Source organism: Protomyctophum bolini (genome assembly GCF_963924005.1).
Source record: "Protomyctophum bolini genome assembly, chromosome: 10".
Lineage (NCBI taxonomy): Eukaryota > Metazoa > Chordata > Actinopteri > Myctophiformes > Myctophidae > Protomyctophum > Protomyctophum bolini.
This window is the reverse complement of record NC_137871.1, coordinates 19,741,919-19,764,720: the sequence shown is the minus strand read 5'-3', so window position 1 is coordinate 19,764,720 and position 22,802 is coordinate 19,741,919. Positions and strand designations below refer to the sequence as shown.

General features: G+C 43.3%; 1 protein-coding gene and 2 long non-coding RNA genes across 4 annotated transcripts in view; all 3 read left to right on the top strand.

Annotated features, from left to right (window-relative positions):
* The window catches only part of pcdh10b (protocadherin 10b), a 28,974-nt gene extending 21,903 nt beyond the window's left edge, over positions 1 to 7,071 (top strand). The window contains exons 4-5 of one of the 2 annotated variants that reach the window (XM_080773769.1): positions 292 to 452; positions 6,655 to 7,071. In XM_080773769.1, coding sequence (XP_080629895.1) covers positions 292 to 452; positions 6,655 to 6,708 — 215 coding nt within the window. In that variant the 3' untranslated portion in view covers positions 6,709 to 7,071. Of the gene's footprint in view, positions 1 to 291; positions 817 to 6,654 lie in introns of both variants that reach the window. The other variant, XM_080773768.1, reaches the window with a different exon arrangement.
* A 10,619-nt stretch (positions 7,072 to 17,690) lies between these two features.
* Positions 17,691 to 18,555, top strand: LOC308322071. Its single transcript, XR_013964682.1, has 3 exons — positions 17,691 to 17,857; positions 18,011 to 18,078; positions 18,492 to 18,555. It is a non-coding gene; the product is annotated as an uncharacterized lncRNA (long non-coding RNA).
* A 1,548-nt stretch (positions 18,556 to 20,103) lies between these two features.
* LOC308322673 lies at positions 20,104 to 22,280 on the top strand. The gene is made up of 4 exons (XR_013964739.1): positions 20,104 to 20,151; positions 20,332 to 20,428; positions 20,888 to 20,968; positions 22,114 to 22,280. It is a non-coding gene; the product is annotated as an uncharacterized lncRNA (long non-coding RNA).
* The last annotated feature ends 522 nt before the right edge of the window (positions 22,281 to 22,802 follow it).

Below are 22,802 nucleotides of genomic sequence, written 5' to 3'. Positions count from 1 at the left end.
AGCTTATGTAACACAATAATTATTCAAATTGCTAAGGTTGGTGAACATTCTATCTAAATGGTTGATTACGGCTTTGACAAATGTACCTGAAGTCTATGTGTGTATAGTCTGTATACATATTATATATATACGGTATATATATATATATGTATATACCGGTATATATATATATATATATATATATACTGTATAATTATGCAACATTGCGTGCGTAGCATTTTTACATGTGTGTGTTTGTGTGACCTGCTGTCGACCGTCAGACCAATAACCCTCTCTCTCACTCTGTCTCAGGTGCTGACCTCTTCTCTAACTGTACGGAGGAGTGCAAGGCGCTGGGCCACTCGGACCGCTGCTGGATGCCCGCCTTCGTGCCGTCGGACGGGGCCCGCCAGGGGCCCGACTACCGCAGCAACCTGCACGTGCCCGGCATGGACTCCGTCCCCGACACCGAGGTATTTGACCCCCCCGAGCTCGCTGCCGCCGGCTCCGCCTCAGCCGGCTCCTTCTCCACGTTCGGCAAGGAGACGCCCCTCAGTCACCAACACGAGCTCCTCCACCTCCTCCACCCACCTCCACCTCCACCACCACCAACAACAACCCACCAGCACCACCCGTACCCGTACAGTCACCACAATCACAACAACCACAACCACCTCCATCACCTCCACCCTCATCACCACCACCACCATCAGCTCAGCCACCGCCAGCCCGCCCCAGCCTTCGCCGTCAGCACTGCAGGCGGCGGCGCTCTGGAGAGGAAAGAGTTGGAGGCCTTTCTGCCGAGCGCCGCCGCACCTTACAGGCCGGCCTATTTGAGTGAGTAACCTCCACACCCCCAGGTTCAGTTCACTCTCCCTTACTGTTACCTATTTGAGTGAGTAACCTCCACACCCCCAGGTTCAGTTCACTCCCCTCTCCCTTACTGTTGAACTACACAATCAGCCTAGAGTTTCATTTAATGTTGAGCAGTGCTAGCCCCTCCAACGCATGGCTTTGTGTGTGCCCCCTCCGTGATACCAACAGTGGTAGCCAAGTCTATGGACTTTTAACGGAACCTTTTAATTCCGTATAAACCTTTCAGGCCAAGTCAATGGCAAAATAAACGAGCCCCCAATTACTATGAGGGCATGTAGTTGATAGTGGGTGACAGGTGCAAAGGTGGCATGTATGATGACGTTCACCATATACATCATCATGATAAGAGGCACCGCTCACGTTTTGAGGATCCTATGCCCAGCTTTTAGTGTGTTTGTAAGCACAAACTTTGTCCTAAAACAAACATTAAATGCCATTGACAATGAATGGCCAGTCAACATTGAAGACTAAGCTGTGACTGGCTACGTGTTTGTGAAACTGAAAGCCTGTGTGGGGAATGCACATGGCCCCTCCCTTATGCAATACCCGGTGTACCCGTTGTCAGAGTACCTATTGTCATCGGGCCCTTGCAAGCCAGTGTTGTGTGGACGCATACGCAGTATGCTGTTAAAACATTAGCACTTGGGTTTAGGGTAATAACTGGCACGGTCCACGCACATCAAAATGAAGGCAAATGCTGGTAGGCAGTTTTAGTCGGGCTAAGAGTAGGCACTATTTGGTGGGGACAGGGAGTTAGATCCTGAGAGGAGTGGGAAGGTGGCAGACAAGAAAGACAGATACCGAGATCTCCATACAAACAGAGACTGGTGGATCCTTTTCACATCCATCACTGGCATTTTACTAAATGTACAGCAGACGTGAAGTCCACATACCAGCTCTAACGGCTCCTCAACATTGGATCCTGCTTTACCATCGGTTCCAGGATCCCAAGTCCCAACGCTAATAATTGTGAGCTTTTCTAAGTCATCTATTTTCCGGCACAAGGCACTGGTGCACAGTCAACGTGTAAATCACCCCACAACTCTTTCCCATCTTTGTGAAGCGTCCTTCCATTATCTCCTGTCATCATCTTATCTTAGCTCACCGTCTCTCTCTCTCTCCACTTCAGTTCACTCCCCCCCTCCTCCTTCAACCCCTCCCACCCAATCGCCCACCCACCCATCCAACACCCACCAGCCGCTCGCTCTCTATGCTGCCCCTGCATTGCCCTTCCAAATGAAATGTGCCAAAAGCAATTACGACGCGCATACGGCGGGCGTTGATGGCCGCCCCTGATGTTAGAATTACATAACGTCTCCGTCTCATTACGGGAGAGGATGGCTCCTTTTAATGCATGTCGCTGACACTCCTTCACCACTCCCCTGTGTGTGTGTGTGTGTGTGTGTGTGTGTGTGTGTGTGTGTGTGTGTGTGTGTGTGTGTGTGTGTGTGTGTGTGTGTGTGTGTGTGTGTGTGTGTGTGTGTGTGTGTGTGTGTGTGTGTGTGTGTGTGTGTGTGTGTGTGTGTGTGTGTGTGTGTGTGTGTGTGTGTGTGTGCTTGTATTAATGTACTATTAGAAATTAAGACATTTATATTTTTTTCCTGTTCCTCACAAGAGAAATTATCTTTATATTTTTAGACTTTATTTGGCCACCTTTCAGCCACTTCCAGCTGCAGTATTTTCAATGAGGTCCTAAAATGTTGATTTCCTATAATGTACAATTTAGGCATTTAGCAGACGTTCTTGTCCAGAGTGACTTGCAATAAGCAACAGTAAACTGTCTCAGTAAACTAGAATCACAGGTAAACCAAGAACTTAGCATCAGTCTACTCTAAACAACAATACTCTAAACTTTAAAGACACTGATTCTGTCTGAAGAGGTGAGTAGTCTTCAGATTACGGCTTGGTAGAGTTCTTGCATGTGTAGTCTGTTCCACAGTTTGGGAGCCAGGAGGGAGAAAGAGTCCGGGACGTGTGGAGCGTTGTCTCGGGTGATTTAGGGATGGTTCAGACAGCTTCCCTGTGTAGGCAGTATGGGGTGCCAATTCTGCCAAAGCCTACCTTTGGTTGCCTTGTAGGCCGACATGATGACATCAGTGTTTTGAACTGGCAGCCAATGGAGGGAGTAGAAAAGGGAGGAGACGTGTGCACATTTTTGAGGGGCGCTAGACCCTCTTATGTCCAGCTTTGAGCGTCTGTGTAAACACAAACATTAAATACAAAGGTGTGTGAACACAAACTTTGAAGACAAAAGTGAGGGCACAAATTGTGATTGGCCAGAACGAGATGATGACATATGATCCTCCATCCTCACTCCACACGGGGGTGATTTTTGTATTTAAAATATCTCTTTTGTTTTGAATCTGCTAAAGAAAAAGGGATTCAGTGGACGTTGTTTTAGTGATAACTAACTGTATAAAGAATTTTAACAGGCAGTGGCGCTCCCCTCTTAAAACCAAAAAGAGATACAACCTCAATCAGTGTGGCTTGGCGATGATAATGCTGAAGCATTATCATTATCATTATAATGTTGTCAAGTGATGCTCCGTCCCGACTATTGGGGATGATCCGACTGTCAGTGGCCCTGTCAGTATTTAAAAACCACAGCATGATGCTGCCAAAGGAAACATCTATTTATTTATTCAATTTGTCAATTATGTGAAATGACAAATTAGTTTATTATTTTTCTTTACATTAGTTTCTGCTTGAGCAAAGAGTATGCATCCAAATTCACTGTCACCTCTCTCTCTCTCTCTCTCTCTCTCTCTCTCTCAATTAAATTAATATAATTTAATTTCAATTCAATTCAAAGGATCTTTATTGTCATCATGTCATGAGAAAACATGCATGTACATTGCCAAACAGCAACAGTGGAGCCGTATAGTAATCATTGTGGGGAGGTGGGCTGTGTGGACCCTGTTCCTGCATTGAATCATTGTGGGGAGGTGGGCTGTGTGGACCCTGTTCCTGCATTGCTACTGGATGGTGGACATTCTGGATGGCTGTTCGTGGGCATTAGGGCGAGTGTACAGTGGGAGACGATGACTACGTTCTCTTTTTGATCTGGGCTTTGAGGCTGGCTGTGTTTCTGTTTATTCTACTTCTAAATACTACTACTAAATCTAATCTCTCTTTCTCTCTCTCTCTCTATCTCTCTCTCTGAGAACTAGATCACTGTCTGCCCTTATGCTAATGACCCAAGGCCAGTGGGAGTGAGGGGGGGGGGGTGTGTGGCCGGGGGTGGGTAAGTTCAGAGATAGAATAACAGAGTCAGGGAGAGGGAGGGAGAGAAGGGGGGATTGCAGAGAGATGGGAGGAAAGGGGGCAGAGGAAGGCAAAGGAGTAATATACCCCCGATGATACTGTGAGAGACTGTCTAATCTGATCACTGCGGCAGTGAGACGCACACACACACGCACACAGTCTTTATGCAGGAGACAGGCTATGCCCGGGGGTTTGACTTTGTGTGTGTGTGTGTGTGTGTGTGTGTGTGTGTGTGTGTGTGTGCGTGTGTGCGTGCATGTATGGGGGTGGTGGGGGGGAGGGGGGGGTAGGTTACCAGGAACCACTGGACATGAACCTGCCTCAGTCAAATCACACTTTGTGTCCAGGAAGGGAAGCCTATATAGTATCACGTAGCCAGCATATCTGTATCTCTATTAGGGCAGTAATTCTCCCCCCAATCACATTTAAACTAAGGACCCCCCCAAATAATCATATTTAAACTGGGGACCCCAACAATAATCACATTTTAACTGGGGACCCCCCAAATAATCATATTTAAACTGGGGACCCCGACAATAATCACATTTTAACTGGGGACCCCCCAAATAATCATATTTAAACTGGGGACCCCAACAATAATCACATTTTAACTGGGGACCCCCCAAATAATCATATTTAAACTGGGGACCCCAACAATAATCACATTTTAACTGGGGACCCCCCAAATAATAATATTTAAACTGGGGACCCCAACAATAATCACGTTAGAACTGGGGGCCCCCCACCCTGATGAGCACTTAGAATTGTAGGAGTTGAGGCATTACATTTTGTTGGACTTGGATTTGTTCTACGGATGCAAATTGCAGCTATTTTCACAATTATCTTTGCGTCTTTCTTTGGTAATAGTTAACAATTTGGCCATACAGTATTGTTTATTAATTACTTTAGTTTTGACGCAGTAAACGTCTTATTTTAAGGAAACAAACGTACTGCTAAATGCCTAAATTGTAAATTGTACTGCCCCTTAATGACCAATGTCCAAAAAAGGGATGCCAGGTTGAAAGTGCTAAAGTTAAGTTTTCGAAAGTCAAAATAACTTGACCGTCGTGCCCCCCCGGAAAAAAAGAAAAAAAGAAAAGAAGAAAAAAATAAGTTCCGGGTGCTCAGGCAGTCAGGGATGAGTGAAGAAGTGGGGCGGGAGATGGGGTGTTGGCCTGGGTGGGTGCGAGCCCCCCGTGGGACCCATTTGGCTCTCTCTCATCGTCAGTCAATGTGGCCCATTTGTGATTTCACTAAGACACCCACCCCCACCCCTTTCCTCCTCCTTTGTTGCCGTCCCAAATAAATTGGCCGTGCAACATTCAAGCGCATCCTCCATTCCCACGCGCGCGTGCGCACGCACGCGCACACACATGCACGCACGCGCGCACGCACACACACACACACACACACACACACACACACAAAACAACCACCCATTATCCATGAGCGATTAAGCACAGTGAATTGAAATAGTTGCACCCGGGTGAGCATGGGGTGGGGTGTCGGACGGAAACCTCTTCTAAATTCTTTAGTGTTTATTTCATTTTATTTATGAAATTTATTTTATTATATAATTAATTTTTTACTTATCTTATCTTATCTTATCTTATCTTATTTTATGTTATTTTCTGTCATATCTGGGGGGGGGGGGGGTTAAATAATTGCATCGTCTAATGCTTTTTTGGGAAAATAAAAATAAAATGAAATATAATTAAAAACAATCTGAGAAAATGGGGAAAAACATGGTTAGAAAAAGTCACCAGAACCAAGGACGGGTGTTTTCGGAGTGTAGTTTAGGTTTGTATAGGAAGAAAACGAATATAGAATATCTAAATCCTTTTTATAAATTAATTTATAGATCTGCTACTTTTGATACTTCTGTATCTGAATAGCTGAAAAGTCACAGTTTTGGACATAATGAGGTTTCCACCCGACAGAGAAGACGGGAGGTGTTGTGGGGTGGTAGTGGTGGTGGAGGGGAGGGGGCGTGCAAGACTTCCTAATCCTGTCCTTGTGCGTGCATGTGTGTGCGTGCGTGCGTGTCTGTCAACTGGTTTAACAGTGTGTGAATGGGGTCATGTAATGCACTCTGCTGGTATTTGGTTTCTTTGTTTCTGTCACCCTCACCCAGCCACCCCCCCCAACCCCAACACACACACACACTCTCACTCTCACTCTCACTCTCTCTCTCTCTCTCTCTCTCTCTCTCTCTCTCTCTCTCTCTCCCCCACCCCTCCCCTCTTGTGGAGGTAGTGGTTACCAATCTTCTCCCCCGTGTCCCAAACGAGACCACAATGAATGTTGTAGATCTGCTATTTTCAGTACTTTTTAAACATACTTTTCTCCTCTAATTCATGGATTTTATTCTTCATTTTTTATGGATTTCTTTAATTTGTTTTGTATGCGTCCCATACAAATGTGTCCGTGACCCATATATTAAGGTAGTGGGAAAGACACAAAAAAATAATAATAATAAATGTACCTCTAACCGCATCTGTGTCTATTATTTTTTTGTCTCCCTTTATTCCGCAGCGAGGAAAAGGCTTTGCTAGCAGCTTCCGCGTGGACATACCGGAGACCGCGTGACTTTGCACAACAGTTGGCGCCCGCGTCGGCGGAGGAGCAGGGCGAGGAGGAAGAGGAAGAGGACGAGTAGGCCAGGGACAGCAGCGTCACGTATTTTTCCCCTCGACGGCGATCCCACCGGACCCCACCACATCCCCGTCCCCCGTCCTACCCTTCACCCACGCCACGCCACGTAATGCCACGCCACACCAGGCCCCAAGCCCCGCCCCTGCCCCCACCCCGCCGACGGCCAGTAAGAGACAACACAGGGCCAACAAACTAAATAATGATAAAACATAAAAAACACAATGGAGCGAACAAAAAACAAAAAGACAAGTTCTCTTCCTGGGGGAATTGTTTGGAACACTGCCGTGGGTCGCAGCTGCTGGGCGGATTGGGGGGGGGGGGGGGGGGGGGGGAGTAGAAGGATGGACGGATGGACGGACGGACAGAAGGACGGACGGCCTGGCGGCGAGCAGCCACTGCTCTCAGCAGGACTGAGAAAAGAACGGGAGCAAACCCGGAGCGAACTGGCGCCGATGGAGGAAAAGTAAGAGGAGGAGGAGGCTCAGACGTCGACAAAGACAGGGAGGAGAAACGCGGCAGGACGTCTCTCCATTTTCCCGTCCCCCCCAATCTTTGTGAGTGCCTGTTTACAGCACTAATGTATACATATACCTATACATCTTTGACTAAATATCGACTAAAACTTAAAGGAGAAACGGATGCGGACAATGAAAACGCAGCAAAATGGCCAAGAAAAGGGAAAAGAAAAGAAATAACAGCGACGTTTAGACAAATCGATGAAACGACAGCCAACCCGGAAAAGGAAAAAAAATGCCACTGAGCCCTTTAGACGTTGGTTCTAGCTACCGACGCCACATTGTACAGGAAAACCGCTTTGTTTTGTTATTTTCTCGTTTTTGTGGGTTTTTGTTGCATTTTAACAATGCAATTCCACCGTTTTAGAACTGACTATTTTCTATTCGGTTCGTGTGGTCAAGGTGTCCTTATTCAGATTAACTTTGTGAGAAAAGATTGTGAGCAAGAAGTTTTTATTTTAATTTGTTAATGTTATTATGAAAGCTTCGTTTGGATTTCTTTATATTGTTTGTTTGTTCTCTGTTCTTATTTGCTTGTTTGGGGTTCATTTCCGTTGTTGTCTTTTTCTCGCCGCTCTGATAGTGTAAAGACGGAGCCGAATGGACCAATTATTTGACGCTCTCATTGTTGAATTGAAACACTGAGGATTTGTGTGTGCGTGTGTGCGTGTGTGCGTGCGTGCGTGCGTGCGTGCGTTTGAGTATGTGGGGGGAAGGGTTGGTGGGGGGGCTATTTTCCTGACGGTGTTTGAACCTACACACTTTTTGACTCCGACGAGTCCAGTAGTTTCTATCTTGTGTGAGATGTGTTTACTGTTAAAACTCTTTTAAAAAAAGCTTCGAAAGTGAATATAAAGCTATATGAATCTATCTATATCAACTTTTTCTTTTTGCTGGGGGCGTGCTACTGTATCCAGTCGGTGGGTTTTTTATGCTATTCAGAGGTTAAGGGGTCGTTCGCACCGAGCACAACGACTATAACTGTTAAACATACCGTGTTTTGTAAAACAATACAATAATAATCATGGAGTGGTTGACAGACCACAACTATTAACATGAAACGGTGAACAACATAGTTAAGAGTTATCATTGCAGTCGTGGTGTTTGGTGCTAGCGGCCCCAAAGACTTATATAACGTTTCTATTCCGGGGCTATGTCACAATAATCCAACATTTGGCCAAAACAGATGAAGATTAGGCAAGAATAGCTGACACAAGATCTAGAAGTGATGGAACACGTCTGCTCATTAGGGCTGTTGTCTCCAGTGACAGGCAACAAAGTATATTTCCGTTGCTTTTAGGTGGAAAACTTGTATGTCCGAAACATTTAATAATAGTGTATATATATATATATATATATATATATATATATATAGGGCATTGATTTACGTGAGACAAAGTTAAAATGTGGAGACACAATATGTTTCTTCCCGACAGACGACAGTAATGGTACATGTTTTTTTTGTGGTTAAAGCGCTCTTTAGAAGGGTTTTTTTTTCTTTGCTGTCGTGAATTTAGCCGGGATGAGACGAGAACCTGCCTTATAGCGAGATGTAAAACCTACTTCTATTTGTTTGGGAATATGAGTTCATTTAGTTTATTTTTATTTGTAATATTATTATTTCTATTTTTTACTTTTTTGGATATTGATGAAAACTCATGTCTATAAATAAACAGGAAGGTAATTAATTTTAGATTGAAATCCATGGTAACTCTGTGTCATTGTAACCAAAAAGTAAGGGTCCATTTATAATGAAACACACACACACACACACACACACACACACACACACACACACACACACACGGCCAAATATGAACGGTATTATACACAGTGCAGTTGCACAACATTCTTTTCTCACACGAACATGCCGACAATAAATGGAAAACTAAAACCTTAAAATGAGTCTCATTGTGGTCTATTTCAATTCCCGAGCTTTGGATTCTATGAATTTACTGTACGTTGTAGTATGTAGTTATTTTACGAGAATTAAAAAAAAGAAAAACATGTGACGTGTTTGTGAACAAAACTGTAGTGTTTTTTGCGAGGCAGATTATGTGCAGCTCTTACAGCTTCTGGGGTGGAGTTAACAAATCCACAGCACATGATAGATGTAATAAATTAGAGACTTGAACTTTTGGGAAACAGCAAATGACATTCATTACAGATGCACACACACACACGCGCACACACACACACACACACACACACACACACACCTATCCTTCATTTGCATAATGTGGCGGAGCTCTTTTTGCGATTGCACGGCCTTTTACATATTGCCCTTTTAAACCAGACCATTTCCCCTCGCAATGTCGTCAAGCACTCCACTGCTCACTGGCAAGGAGGGGCAGTGGTTCTCAAAGTGTATGGAGTGCCGCTATAAGGGGTCCTTGAGAGGGTAACAGGGGGTCCCCGCTATAAGGTCTCTATCCTTTATAGCTCTATGCTATGGGGTCCCCAGCCGCAAAATGACTTTTCAGGGAACAAATCAATCAAAAATAAAGTGGGAATACAACCTAACAGAAATTTAAAAAAAAGGGTCATCTATATCACCTAGATCTCTACAGCCACGCAAGCTCACGACGGGTTGAGCTCGCAGATCTGCTACAATCCCCCCCCCCCACCCACCCGTTGCATTGAATTTCCTCTAATCCGAGGTAGATTATGGGCTACATGGTGAACCGAAAGGGCAGTGGTATCCAGCTGCAGGCATGCACACACACACACACACACACACACACACACACAAAATCACCCTCTTAATCCCAATGTAATCTGTCCACACTCACTGACTATAATATCATTGATCTTTGTTCGTTGCGGGCGTCAACATCAACACCATATAGGAAGTGTTCTCCAGCACATCATCCGTAAGATAAGATAAGATAAGATGATATAGAACAGTCACCATATCCCTGTCAGTGTCCTTATGTGTGTTGATCTACATGTATGTGTTTGTTGTTGTGTGTCTGTGTCCTTGTGAGTGGGCTTGTGTGTTCAGGCATGGCTCCAGCTGCCATGTTTAGCACACGTGTTTCCAGCACCCTCATATCCCTCACCTGTAACGAATCTGACACGTCCGTGGGGCAGTGCCCTGCAGGCCAGGTGTAGACAATCAATGCTGAGGTGTCAAGCTGTGCTTGACTGCCTGTCATCAGTTGGAACTATTTGCAGCTTCAGAGCCCATTTCAAGTTGATACAGGACTCCATATTGTTTGTGCATCTGACCAAAACATTTGTGTGAGGCCCGACCACCACAATGAAGTAATAATACTAGGGGTCTTTGAGGGAGTTCCAGGGGGTCCCCTGCAGATAAATTATAGTTTGGAACCAAATGGACCCTTATGGGTCTGTATCTCTGACATAAAAAACCAAACCACTGGTTTGCAGTCACTCGACCCCCACCGAGTCTCAATCCTGATGCAACATTTGGGGAGAGAGAGACAAATAGTTGGTGAAACGTGAGTCTCAAGTGTTTCGGTCAGGGCCCTTTGTTACGTGGTAATGAGGGCAGAGCTATCGGAGCAGCCCAGTTTAGATTGAGGACAAAAGTTTGCGCTGGAGAGCAAGTGTGGCATAATCATATCTATTTTCTTGTTAAATGGGAAGCCATTATGTTTGACCTCCGCCAGCACTAATCTCTGTGATGCGCTTACATACGCGAGGTTCCAAATGAGAGAAAACCATTAGAGTATAATGGGACGTAATTTAAAAGATGTACAATTCCCCAAACAAACCCACTGGGCCGCGAGACTGAAGTGGGAAAGAGGGTCGAGAGAGAGAAAGCTAGGGAAGGGAGGCCAGCTGGTAAGAGAGATGGGATGGAGAGAGCAGTAGTGTACTCAAGTATTATACTTTAACTATAACTTTGAGCCACTTTTGACTTAAAGTGAGCATTAAGTATATTTCAATACTGATGTGTTTGTATACTTTCACTATTTATTTTTTATTTTTAGTGTGAGTATTTGTTGGATGGAAACCTCATTATGTCCAAAACTGCCTATACTTTCCAGGATTCAAAGTCAAAGTCAAAAGTATCGAAAGCAGTAGATCTACAAGCTCAAAACGCGTGGCTTCGTGCCACGTTAAGAGCTTGTGGATCTGCTGCTGTTGATGCTTTTGTGTGACGCTGTTAGTATGTAGGCCGTTCATTTACGGGGGAAAACAGAGGTTTCTGTGACAATATATTGTGGTATTGTTACTTTTACTGAAGTCAACGGAGTATTTCTTCCTCTGCTGGGAAAGAGACATGAGGGCAAGAGACGAAGGCAAGGAGGGAGGGAGGGGTGTGTGCGAGACGAGCGCGCTGAAAAGGCGAACAGCGTTGTTCCATTTCCATGGGGGCCGCCGCGGCGAGCGATAACAAGTTTCAAAGTCACTCTCCTCACAAAGACAAAAGCGGATTAGGGGCCATAACTTTTTATGTCGGGAGCTTCACTTTGCGGAGAGGCGGTCGGTCGTCGGACAGCAAATGACTTTTACACGACAATGGGCCCTCCGCAAAGTCCAAATGCGTGAGGAAATAAAAAAGCAAAAAAGTCTTCAAGGCGATGCGCGAAGGTCGATTACAGGAGGGGTGGGGGGGGGGGGGGGGGCTGGGTTGGAGGAGGGGAGGGGGCTCTCGGAACTGGCAAGGACGTTGCAGAAAATAAAGGAAAAATAAATGGGCTCCTTTTGTTCAAACTCTGAGCTTTCCTTTTTGGTCTTTGTTGGCCTTCACTGTGCCGAGTGCACGTGCCGTTGGGAATCAGAAATACTGGCAGAAGCCGCTTATATTATTGGCCAAAGTACAGTGACATCGTCGGAAGATGGTCCGATGTTCCCCAGAATAGGGATGTTGGAGTGCAAGGTTATATAATAATAATAATAATAATAATAATAGCAGCAGCAGCCGTGTGCTGTCAGCCTGTGACAGAAGACAGAAAGGGTCAGCTGTCCTCTCTGTCACAACGTCTGTCATGACACCCCACACACACACACGCGCACACACGCGCACATGCACATGCACATGCACATGCACATGCACATGCACATGCACATGCACATGCACATGCACATGCACACGCACACATTCACCTTCCCCCCCTCCTCCCATATCCTCCCTGAAGCACTATTCCCCTGATCCTCATCACTCTGTTTGTCCCCTGTCTCGGGAGCGCTGGTGCAAGACATGAACCCCCCTCCCTTCATCCCCCTCCAAAGCCCCCAGACCCCCACCCCCTTCCTAACACCTGACACCAGCAGCCAACCAGCCCCCCCCTCCCTCCCTGGTGCGGGAATGGCAGTGTCTTTTTGAGATGACAAAAAAAAGCAAAGGTGACTCTCTCTCTTTCTCTCTCTCTCTCTCTCTCTCTCTCTTTCACGTTCCTTTCTCCCTCTTTATCTTTAATCTTTTTAACGTTCTCCCTTTGCTCCCCCCTCCCCCTCTCTCTTGTATTTGTGTTTGTCTTTTTGAGACGAAGACCTTGTTGACATACAGAAACTACAGATGTATGTGTGTGTGTGTGTGTGTGTGTGTGTGTGTGTGTGTGTGTGTGTGGTTGGATCGATCAGCCCGGGGAGTGACATCATCGCTGTCCGGTGTTGCCTTGTCTGTGGCTGGGACGTCAGTCAATGTGCTTCAATGTTTACATCTGGATTTACGGCAGAGCAATGCTGAATGGGCTATTTTCCAAATCGCCAATGTTATAGGCACGCTACAGCGACACTCTGGTTAAAGGGACCCACCCGGATCCTTGCAGGGGGGCCTCGGGATTTTGAACGACGCTACTGCGTGCGTGCGTGTGTGCGTGCAACATGTATTTTCAGGAAGTGTGCCAACAACTGATCACAGCTGATGTGAATCAGATGATTGGGACTCAGCTCAGCTGTGGCACTGGGGTTAAAAACAAGGAAATGCTGCCTCAGTACAGAGAAGACTTGAAACGGACAGCACACAAATGGTGTGGCTGAAGTTGGTTATGTGGATGGCTAAGGAAAGGAAGGCCAAAGGAACGGTCAAATGCCAACTAACCATGGAATTATTGATACCACACACACACACACACACACACACACACACACACACACACACACACACACACACACACAACATAGCACCTAGCTGGAAAGGGGGACAAGGTATTTGTAACGGACCCCGGAATGGATATGGAGGAAAGGCTCTTACTTTGAAAGGCTATGTGGGCAAACAGGAAGCTTGCTCACTCACCAGAGTCATACTGTCAGATAAAGCCCAGCATGCATCAGTCAGGGAGTAAATGTTTGTTCTTCATGTGCTCCAAACCATGATCATGGAAAGCTAAGCCTAACCTCACCAACAGGATGAAATGGAACACCAAAAGGATCAAGTGAGACAAATGAAATAACAAATGAAATGGAAATGGAACTGCCAGATTTTAATTATTGATTTATTGGTTTTAGTGACTTTCCTGGAGAATGGCATGGTCAAGTGACATCATGATATTGGGACACCTGGTAACAAGTTAGCACCTAGCTGGAGAGGGAACAAGGTGAATGTCATTTTATGGTTATTGGTTTGTGTCATATTGTTGTGGGATCTTGTTTTATTGGTTTGTTTATATGGTATTTTGTTTTGATATGAAACTTTTATTGGTTAATTGTAAACTTATTTGTTTATATGAATGCCTCACATTATTGAAGATGTCTTCCTGTATTGATTATATGTTTGTGCCTTGCCTTTAGTTTTCACGATGATCTATAACTTCACATCATCAGTCGGCCTTCAACCTCTTTGTCCAGCCTGGTTCGCTACAGTATTTTATTAATTTGCTTGCACTGTTATTGGTATTATTGCTGATGCAGAATGTTGTTCATGTATTGTGTAATGTACTTTAGTGATGTATGGAAAAAGTATGTGCCTGAGATTTGAACAGTTTATGGATTATATTGTAGTGATTTATGACCATTGATACATTGTATTTTGTTTCTGTCTCCCAGTTCTACGTTGATCTGACTATGAATAAAGCAACTTCAAAATCATCAGTTCAGACTTCATCCTTAAAAGGCCAGCTGGGTCCGCTACACGGACCCCGGAATGGAAATGGAGGAAAAGCTCATATTTTGAAAGGCTACGTGGGCAAACGGGAAGCTTGCTCACTCATCAGAGTCATACTGTCTGATAAAGAAAGCCCAGCATGCATCAGTCGGGGAGAAAATGTTTGTTCCTCACTTCCTCATGTGCTCCACCATGATCTTTGAAAGCCAAGCCTAAACCAACAGGATGAAATGGAACACCAAACAGATCAAGTGAGTGCAGACCAACAAAATAACAAATGGAATGGAAATGGAACTGCTGGATTTTAATTATATGATTTATTGGTTTTAGTGACTTTCCTGGAGAATTACATGGTTGAGTGACATCATGGTATCGGGACACTCGTTAACAAGTTGGCACCTAGCTGGAGAGGGAAGGTGAATGTCATTTTATGGTTATTGGTTTGTGTCCTATTGTTGTGAGATCTTGTTTTATTGGTTTGTTTATATGGTATTATGGTTTGATATGAAACTTTTATTGGTTATTTGTAAACTTATTTGTTTATATGAATGCCTCACATTATTGGATATGTCTGCCTGTATTGATTATATGTCTGTGTCTTGTTTTTAGTTTTCACGTTGATCCATTAAAGAAACTTCACATCATCAGTCGGCCTTCAACCTCTTTGTCCAGCATGGTTCGCTACACACACAACACAAACTCCTACCATAATATCAACCTGTTGCAGTCATCATCAATCACCATCGACAAACAACTACAAGTGAGTAAACAACCAGACGCCCAAAGTGTGAGCACGTTGTTAAACCGTATATCTCTGGTGATAAAAGAAAGAAAGGCATATTGGCCCTACATTCAAGTTGAAATCTTTACTCTGATACGGACACAAGTATTGAAATTGGATCGATTGGAAGGATCTAACCATAATGGATGTGTCACGCTATTGAAGCTAATGAAATGAGCTATACCATACGGATGAATGAACGTGCAGAGCGCGACATTTAATGTGGATTGGAATTAATTGATGTCGCTATTAAGCAAGCTTTGTGGAACGCTAAGTTTGGATCTGGAAAATAAGCGCTGCTGTTGTATTCTAAATACGGACGTCACGTTTTACTGATGTCTGTAAATGAAGCGGATGAATTACTCCAGTATGAAAGAGGCCTGTCCGTGTGTTTGCTAATACAAAAACAGCTTAATTGATATAAGCATCAAAGCAATATTTTAAGTACTTTTTATTAGCAAGTGCATTCCATAGCGCTGGACCACACATGGACATCATAAACCAGCGACGGGAACAGTTCCTGTAAAAGATTATATGAAAGAAATAAAATATTTAACTGCTTTATATTTTACAATTTTAGTTATAGATGGCAAGTGTAATGTTAAGGAATATTTGTCTTATTAGCCAGAGATCCTTTTAAAATGTTTCTATTACTGTGAGTGATATGGTCAGCTTCTGATGTCTTTTTTTTCTAGATGGAGATGACCGTAGATGCTGCTGGAACACTGAACCTGGTCTCCTGTGTGAACCACCCCATCATGGCTGCTAAGATGTCCATGTGGACATTATGAGTGTTTGTATAGAGAGAAGCATGGCTGAAGAGCTTTGCATATCAGTCGTTTCTTGCTGCTGCCAAAGTCAAATTGTGATATCTGTAGTGTTTAGTTCATGGCCACTTATGAGATGTAGATATAAGTACACCTGACTGGTGGAATAGCTTATCAATATCTTTGGTCGTTCACAAAACAAACAAACAAAATGCCACAAACTCACAAAAAAATCACACAAATCAAGGGATGTCCTACAGTCAGTGTTGGATCTTGTCCAACTCCTAATTGCCGATATCAACAGATACCGATATATATATATATTATATGCAGGCTTTTTCCAGTGGTGGAAACATAACTCAAACTTTTTACTTGAATTAAAGTAGGCAATACTGCAATATAGAAATACTCCGTTACAATTCAACATGTACTCGAGTAAAGGTACAAAGGTTTTGGTATAAAATGTACTTAAAATACCAAAAGTAATTATTAATAATTACTCATTATGCAAAATGTCTCATCTAAAATGATCTAATCTCAAGTTTTCAAATGTATAAAAATATTTTGAAAATAGCATATCTACAAGCTCACATGTGTCTTATTGTATTGTGAGCTTGTAGATGTTTTTAATGTAAAAGAATAAATAAAGTAAAATTAATGGTTAGGGTTATTAATTTTAATGCCTTATCGGCCGATAATATCGGACATCCCTAACAAAAACATATATCAAACGTGTCAATACATTTCAAAGAATGCCACAAGTGGCACTAAAACTTCACCAATAAATAAAGAAACATCCACATGTTCCATAAATTATATGCCACAAAGGTTTGCCGAAAAAATGAAGAAATTACAAAAAATAAGTTTCTTAAACATCTTCTGCCGTATGTCCATAGAACTTCGGCTCTGTTGCAGCAAGCCAGTACAATGTGTCATTGTCTAGGTCACCTAAGCCACGATCACCATTCGGTGGCCGGTATTTGGGGCAAATGGTCATTACGTGTTCCACAGTCTGTAGTGGATCCTCGCATTCACAGTGGGCACTGTCCGAGATGTCCCACTTCTGCTTTGAGGGTTGTCCACTCCTTGCAGGGGAGGTGCTGGCAAAGAACATATTTGGGGTCCTCGATGTATTCCACTGGTCCCTCTGTCTTGCCTTCACCCAGGATGCCTTGGAGGTGTCAGCTGGTGTGGTGTGGAGCAGTTCCTGGGCCTGTGTGGCAAAGGGGCATAGTGACTTGAGGCACGTGTGCTGTGGCAAAGGTCGCCGTGACTTGGTGTGTGTGTGTGTGTGTTGTGGCAAAGGGCACCGTGACTTGAGGCACGTGTGCTGTGGTGTCTCTGACGACCTTGTGGAGGAGATGGCTGGGATTCACTCAGCTGTGCCTTCTCAGTGAGGGCCAGCGTGGCTGCTTCTCGTCTGACCTCTGTTGGAGTGATTCCAGCGAGAACAGGCAGGCAGTTTGTTTGGGGTGGCCCATCCGGTGTTGAGGGCAGCATCCAGCTTCTTGACATGAGAGCTACGGCTCCAGACTGGGACACAGTACTCGGGTCGTCTGCATAGCCAGACTTCATTGATGTTGTTGCAGGGAGGTCATGGATGTAGCTGTTAGTGTTGAACAGCAGTTACTGGTGTGGAACCGAAAAGCTTCACAAACATGCCAAAAAATTCTAGTTTTGAACCTTTTTAATCTAGTTTATTTTCAAATAAATTTGTTTTTACTGTTTTGTGAAGCAACTTTGGGTACCTTGAAAAGTGCTATATAAATTGTATGTATTATAAAAAAAACAGACACACACAGCAATTGTCGCCACACAGACATCACAAATTCCTATTGGCAGCAGCAACAAGTGAGTGATGTGCAAAGCTATTCATAGAATATAACCACCATGTCTTCATTCCAGATGCTGCGAGGCTCAACCGGAGCCCCTACAGGTGGACATCTGCAGTTCTCGCTGTCCATGGATGAATCTGCATGGGGGGCTCTGAAGGCGGCTCAAAGTAAGAAACCACTTAGACTTTTCTATTACTGCGAGTGGTATGGTCGGCTTCTGTTTTAAATGTTCTCTATAAATTTTGTGTATGATGTGAAAGGACACAATGTATGTATATCTGGCTCTTGGTCACTTAAATTAATCTTTCTTTCTTTCTTAGGGTGGATGGGTCGTGGTAGACGTCGTGGAAGGACAGAGATCCGTTCCTCTGAGGACTTCTGATGAGCTGTGAGTAGGAATATTTCTTGTTGGGATGGATATCTGTTGTACTGTTATGGTACGAAGTATAGCATGGCAGTATGATTCCTCCTAGTGGCACTGGTTGAATGTCTGTCAGCTCTCCAAGCTAATCAAAGTCTTAATGACACTTTTTTTAACCACTTCAACCCCAGCATCTCTATTCTGGGGGGAGCGTTCAGCCAAATTAGCAGATCTACAAGCTCACACCGCATTGCAACGTGTTGTGAGCTTGTAGATCTGCTATGTTTGGCAAATCAATTTGTGTAGAGTGAAATCGGAGCATATACCAAATGCTCTCTTTAAAGGTCTGTTTTATCAAATCTATAGAGGGTTTAAGTGGTTCTGAATATGCAGCTCAACAAAACAAAAGCTAATTTAGTCCTTATTTCTTTCTTTCTTAGGACGGAGATCTGTGTAGATGCCGGATGACTTCGGACCTGGGCCTGCCCGGTGAGGAACCGCACAGTAAGAACCGCTCTAGGCCTTTCACGATTATGAGGTTTCTTTTTACTGGACGATTATTGTCGCTCAATTAAATATTTAAGTGTGGCCCGGATGGTTAGCTCAACTGTCTGGGCACCTATGCTGCCAAGCCAGCCAGATGGTGTGCTGCGGGTTCGACTCCCGACGGCCTTTGCCGCGTGTCACTCCCCATCTCTTCCCCCTTTCCTGTCTATATACTGTTCACTATCAGTAAAGGCATAAAAAGCCACAATTGATCACGTCTAGGAATTTCAACAATTTAGGCAGTTCTCACATCCAGAGTGACTTACAGTAAGCAACAACACATAGTAATGCATCAAATTCATAAACAATTGTCATCAAGAATAAGAAGTATAGACTATCCAGACTATTGGCAGCAACAAGGGAGTGATGTGCGAAGCTCTTTTCTATGAAGCCATTCATAGACGATAACGGCCATGTCTTTCTTCCAGATGGACTGCAGGTCTCTCCAGGAATCTGCATTCCTCTGAAGACGACTCAAAGTAAGACCCTGTTAGGCCTGTCAAAAAGAACCCTAACTGAAACGTTTATTACTGTAAGTGATATGTTTAGCTTCTGTTTAAATGTTCTCTATAAATAAAAGTTTTATGTATATATGTTGTGACAGGATAGAATATATATATCTGGCTCTTGGTCACTCTAATCAATCTTTCTTTGTTAGGATGAAGATCGCGGTAGACGTCGCTGGAACGTGGCTGCTGGACAGGGAGTGCACACACACACACACACACACACATACACACACACAGAAAGGCTAATTAGTGTGTTTTTTTTTTTCTTTGTTAGAATGGAGATATCGATAGACGATCTGATGTTCCCTGGACAGAGATCCGTTCCAAAGCTCCCCCCCCCCCCCGGGGGCTTCCTCAGAGGACTCTGAGCTGTGAGTAGGAATAGTTCTTGCTTGTTTCTGAGGATGGATAACTGCTTTTGTACTGTTATGGTACGAAGAATGGCATCATTTACAGTAATCCAAATGTTTTAAATATTTTAGGATAAATCTAAATCTGCACAATAGTTTGAGAGTCAATATCTCATATCATGAGCGTGCCTCTTGGTCTTTGTAACAACTTGAATACAAATTACAAAAGATGTTGAGGACTGTACATGTGTTGATGCCTCCTAGTGGCACTCTGGTTGAATGTCTGTCAGCTTTCCAAGCTAATCAAAGTCTTTGACACTTTTGTTTACTACTTCAACCCCAGCATCCCTATTCTGTTCAGCAAAAATAGCAGATCTACAAGCTCACACTGCAACGTGTTGTGAGCTTGTAGAGCTAATGGTTTCTTTCTCTCTCAGGATGGAGATCATAGACACAGCTGGAGGCTGGAGCCTCTAGAGATGGAGATCTGCAGGTCTGTCCATGGATTGGAGGATGGAGATCTGGGTAGACGCTGGAGGACTTCGGACCTGGGCCTGGATGGATGGGAGGACGGAGGACAGATCTGGGTAGACGCTGGAGGACTTCGGACCTGGGCCTGGATGGATGGGAGGACGGAGGACGGAGATCTGGGTAGACGCTGGAGGACCTGGGCCTTCTCAGTGAGGAACTCAACGGTACGAACCGCTTTAGGGTTGGGGCTTTTTTAGGCTTCGTAAAAAGCCAATAATCGTCCGTTGCCGATAATTGGTCGATCCCTATTCTTAAACGTTACTGTAAGTGCATGTGTATGTTGTGACAGGACACGCACACACAGCAAAGCTAATTTGGGCTGTGTGTCTTTCGTTCTTTGTTAGAATGGAGATCTCAGCCGATGCCTGAGATCCGAAGCTTTCCCCGGGTGTTTCCGCTGAGGACTTCTGTGTCGCTGGGAGGCTCGGACGGAGCTAGAAGGTTCGGTAGATGCCACTGGAACCTGTTTAGGCCTGTCAGAATTTAAGGTTTTATAATGGCCGATTTTAATTGTCGCTCAAATAAATTACAAGTAACAATTTAATTGCGTCATACTAACATTCTAAATAAAACTTTGGCTTTTGTAGGCTTTGTAAACAAAAAGATGCACATGGCATAATTCAATAACTTTATACACTAAAAAAAAGAGACACAAACAAAGATTTTAGAGCTTGTAGATCGGTTGCTTGCATTATTTCTTTAAAATGTTTGACAATATATGAACATTTTCAACATGGAGACGATTATGACTCTAAAAAAGTATCTCAAATACTTGGCGATTAGGTAATTGTGACAGGCCTAAATCCTTCTAGTTGTGTTTTTTTATATCATGTTCTGTAATCAGTTAGGGTTGACTATAGACTTTTTTTAGGAATCATCATGGAATCATCATTTTTTTAGGATCATCATGCCGGTGAAGAGCACGTTTCTAGCCGATGGAGCAACTATTTCTGATCACCTTTGGAGTTACATCACAGCAAGGTAACTATACAGCACACGCACACACACTATGATCATGACATGACATCAGCTTGTGACTGCAACTTGTTCCTGTTCGCAGATGACTCGGCACTGCTAGTCTCGGACAGGAACAAACTGCAGGTTGAAAAGGCCCTCAGCTCTGAACTCGGTAGAATCTGCACCTGGCTCGCTGATAACAAACTATCTTTACACCTGGGAAAAACTGAATCCATTCTCTTTGGATCTAATAGTAATCTCAGCAAGGCAAATGACTTCTTGGTTAGAGTTGGTGACAATGTTATCACACGTAAAGATGAAATTGCCTACCTAGGTTCCATCCTGGAGGCTAATCTTTCCGGTGATAAAATGGCCACCAACGTAATCAAAAAAGTCAACCAAAGAACAAGATTCCTTTGCAGGATCTCCTCACTGTTCAACAAAAACACCTGAAGACCTTAACAGGAGCCCTCGTACAAGGTTTCTTTGACTATGCATGCACCTCCTGGTACCACAGCACCTCAAAGGCCCTTAAAACTAGGCTCCAGACCTCCCAAAACAAACTGGTCAGGCTCCTACTTGGCCTCACCCCCCGAACCTACCTCACTCCTGCCCACTTTGACAGGCTGGAATGGCTTAGGGTCGACGACAGAGTACAGCATCTTGCAATGGGTCTGGTCCACAAGATTCGATACACCACCAAGATACCCATGTACCTGTCTAGATACTTCCTTTATGTTAACGAAGTCCACACCCACAACACCAGAGGGAGTGCAACGAACCATGTACAACCCAGATTCGGCACAAACACCAAAATGTGGAACGCCCTACCAACAGTCATTAAGACATGTGAATCCCTTGACTCCCTTTTTCCCCTCACTGTATAAGTTTATTTTCCCTTTTTACCTCCTTTATGATGAATTCCTGTTCTGTTCTTTGACTATATAGAAGTGTCTTATTTGTACGTCTCTATGTTTTGATAAATTGAACATGGTGGACCCTCTTGTAAACAAGTGTAATGCTTAATTGGGTCGTCCACTTACAGTTAACAGTCTTTGTATTGAGTCTGTGCTTGACATGTACTGTAATTCTGCAAACTGTTAATAAATATTTCAATCAATATTGTTTTATGAACAAAGTAGTAATGAGCATTTCTTTCTTTTCTTTAGGACGTTGCTGGTCTCCTGTGTGGCTCCATCTGGAGGTCACCAGGGTTCTGAGTCACTCAGATCCTGACTGGTAGTGGTGATATGTAGATGTGATCAATCAGGGCTCTAAACAATAAAATAATAAACCAATATAAATAACTAGATAATAATATAAATAAATGGATAAAACGAACGATAATAGAAATAGATTATAGTAAAATAAAAGTAAATTAAAATAGTAAAATAAAAGTAAATTTAAATTAGTAAAACATAAAATAAAATTAGTAATAGCATAGTAATGGATAAAATAAATATAATTAGTAATATAGACAATAATACATAAAATAAAATAAATTATCAATATAGTAATGCATAAAATTAGTAATAACAGTAATACATAAAATAAATAAATGCATAAAAAATAAAATTAGTAATAACAGTAATACATAAAACAAATACAATTTGTAATGCATGAAGTAAAATTAGTAATAACATAGTAATACATCAAATAAATACAATTAGTAATATAGTTATACATAAAATTAGTAATAACATAGTAATATATAAAATACAATTAATACATAAAATAAATTCAATTACTTTGTGTTATAGAATGACTTAAAAAAACAAACAAAAATATCAATCACATCTACATATCACAACCAGGCTATATTGCCAGCAGGCAGGTGGACTGTAGACTCACTACAGCT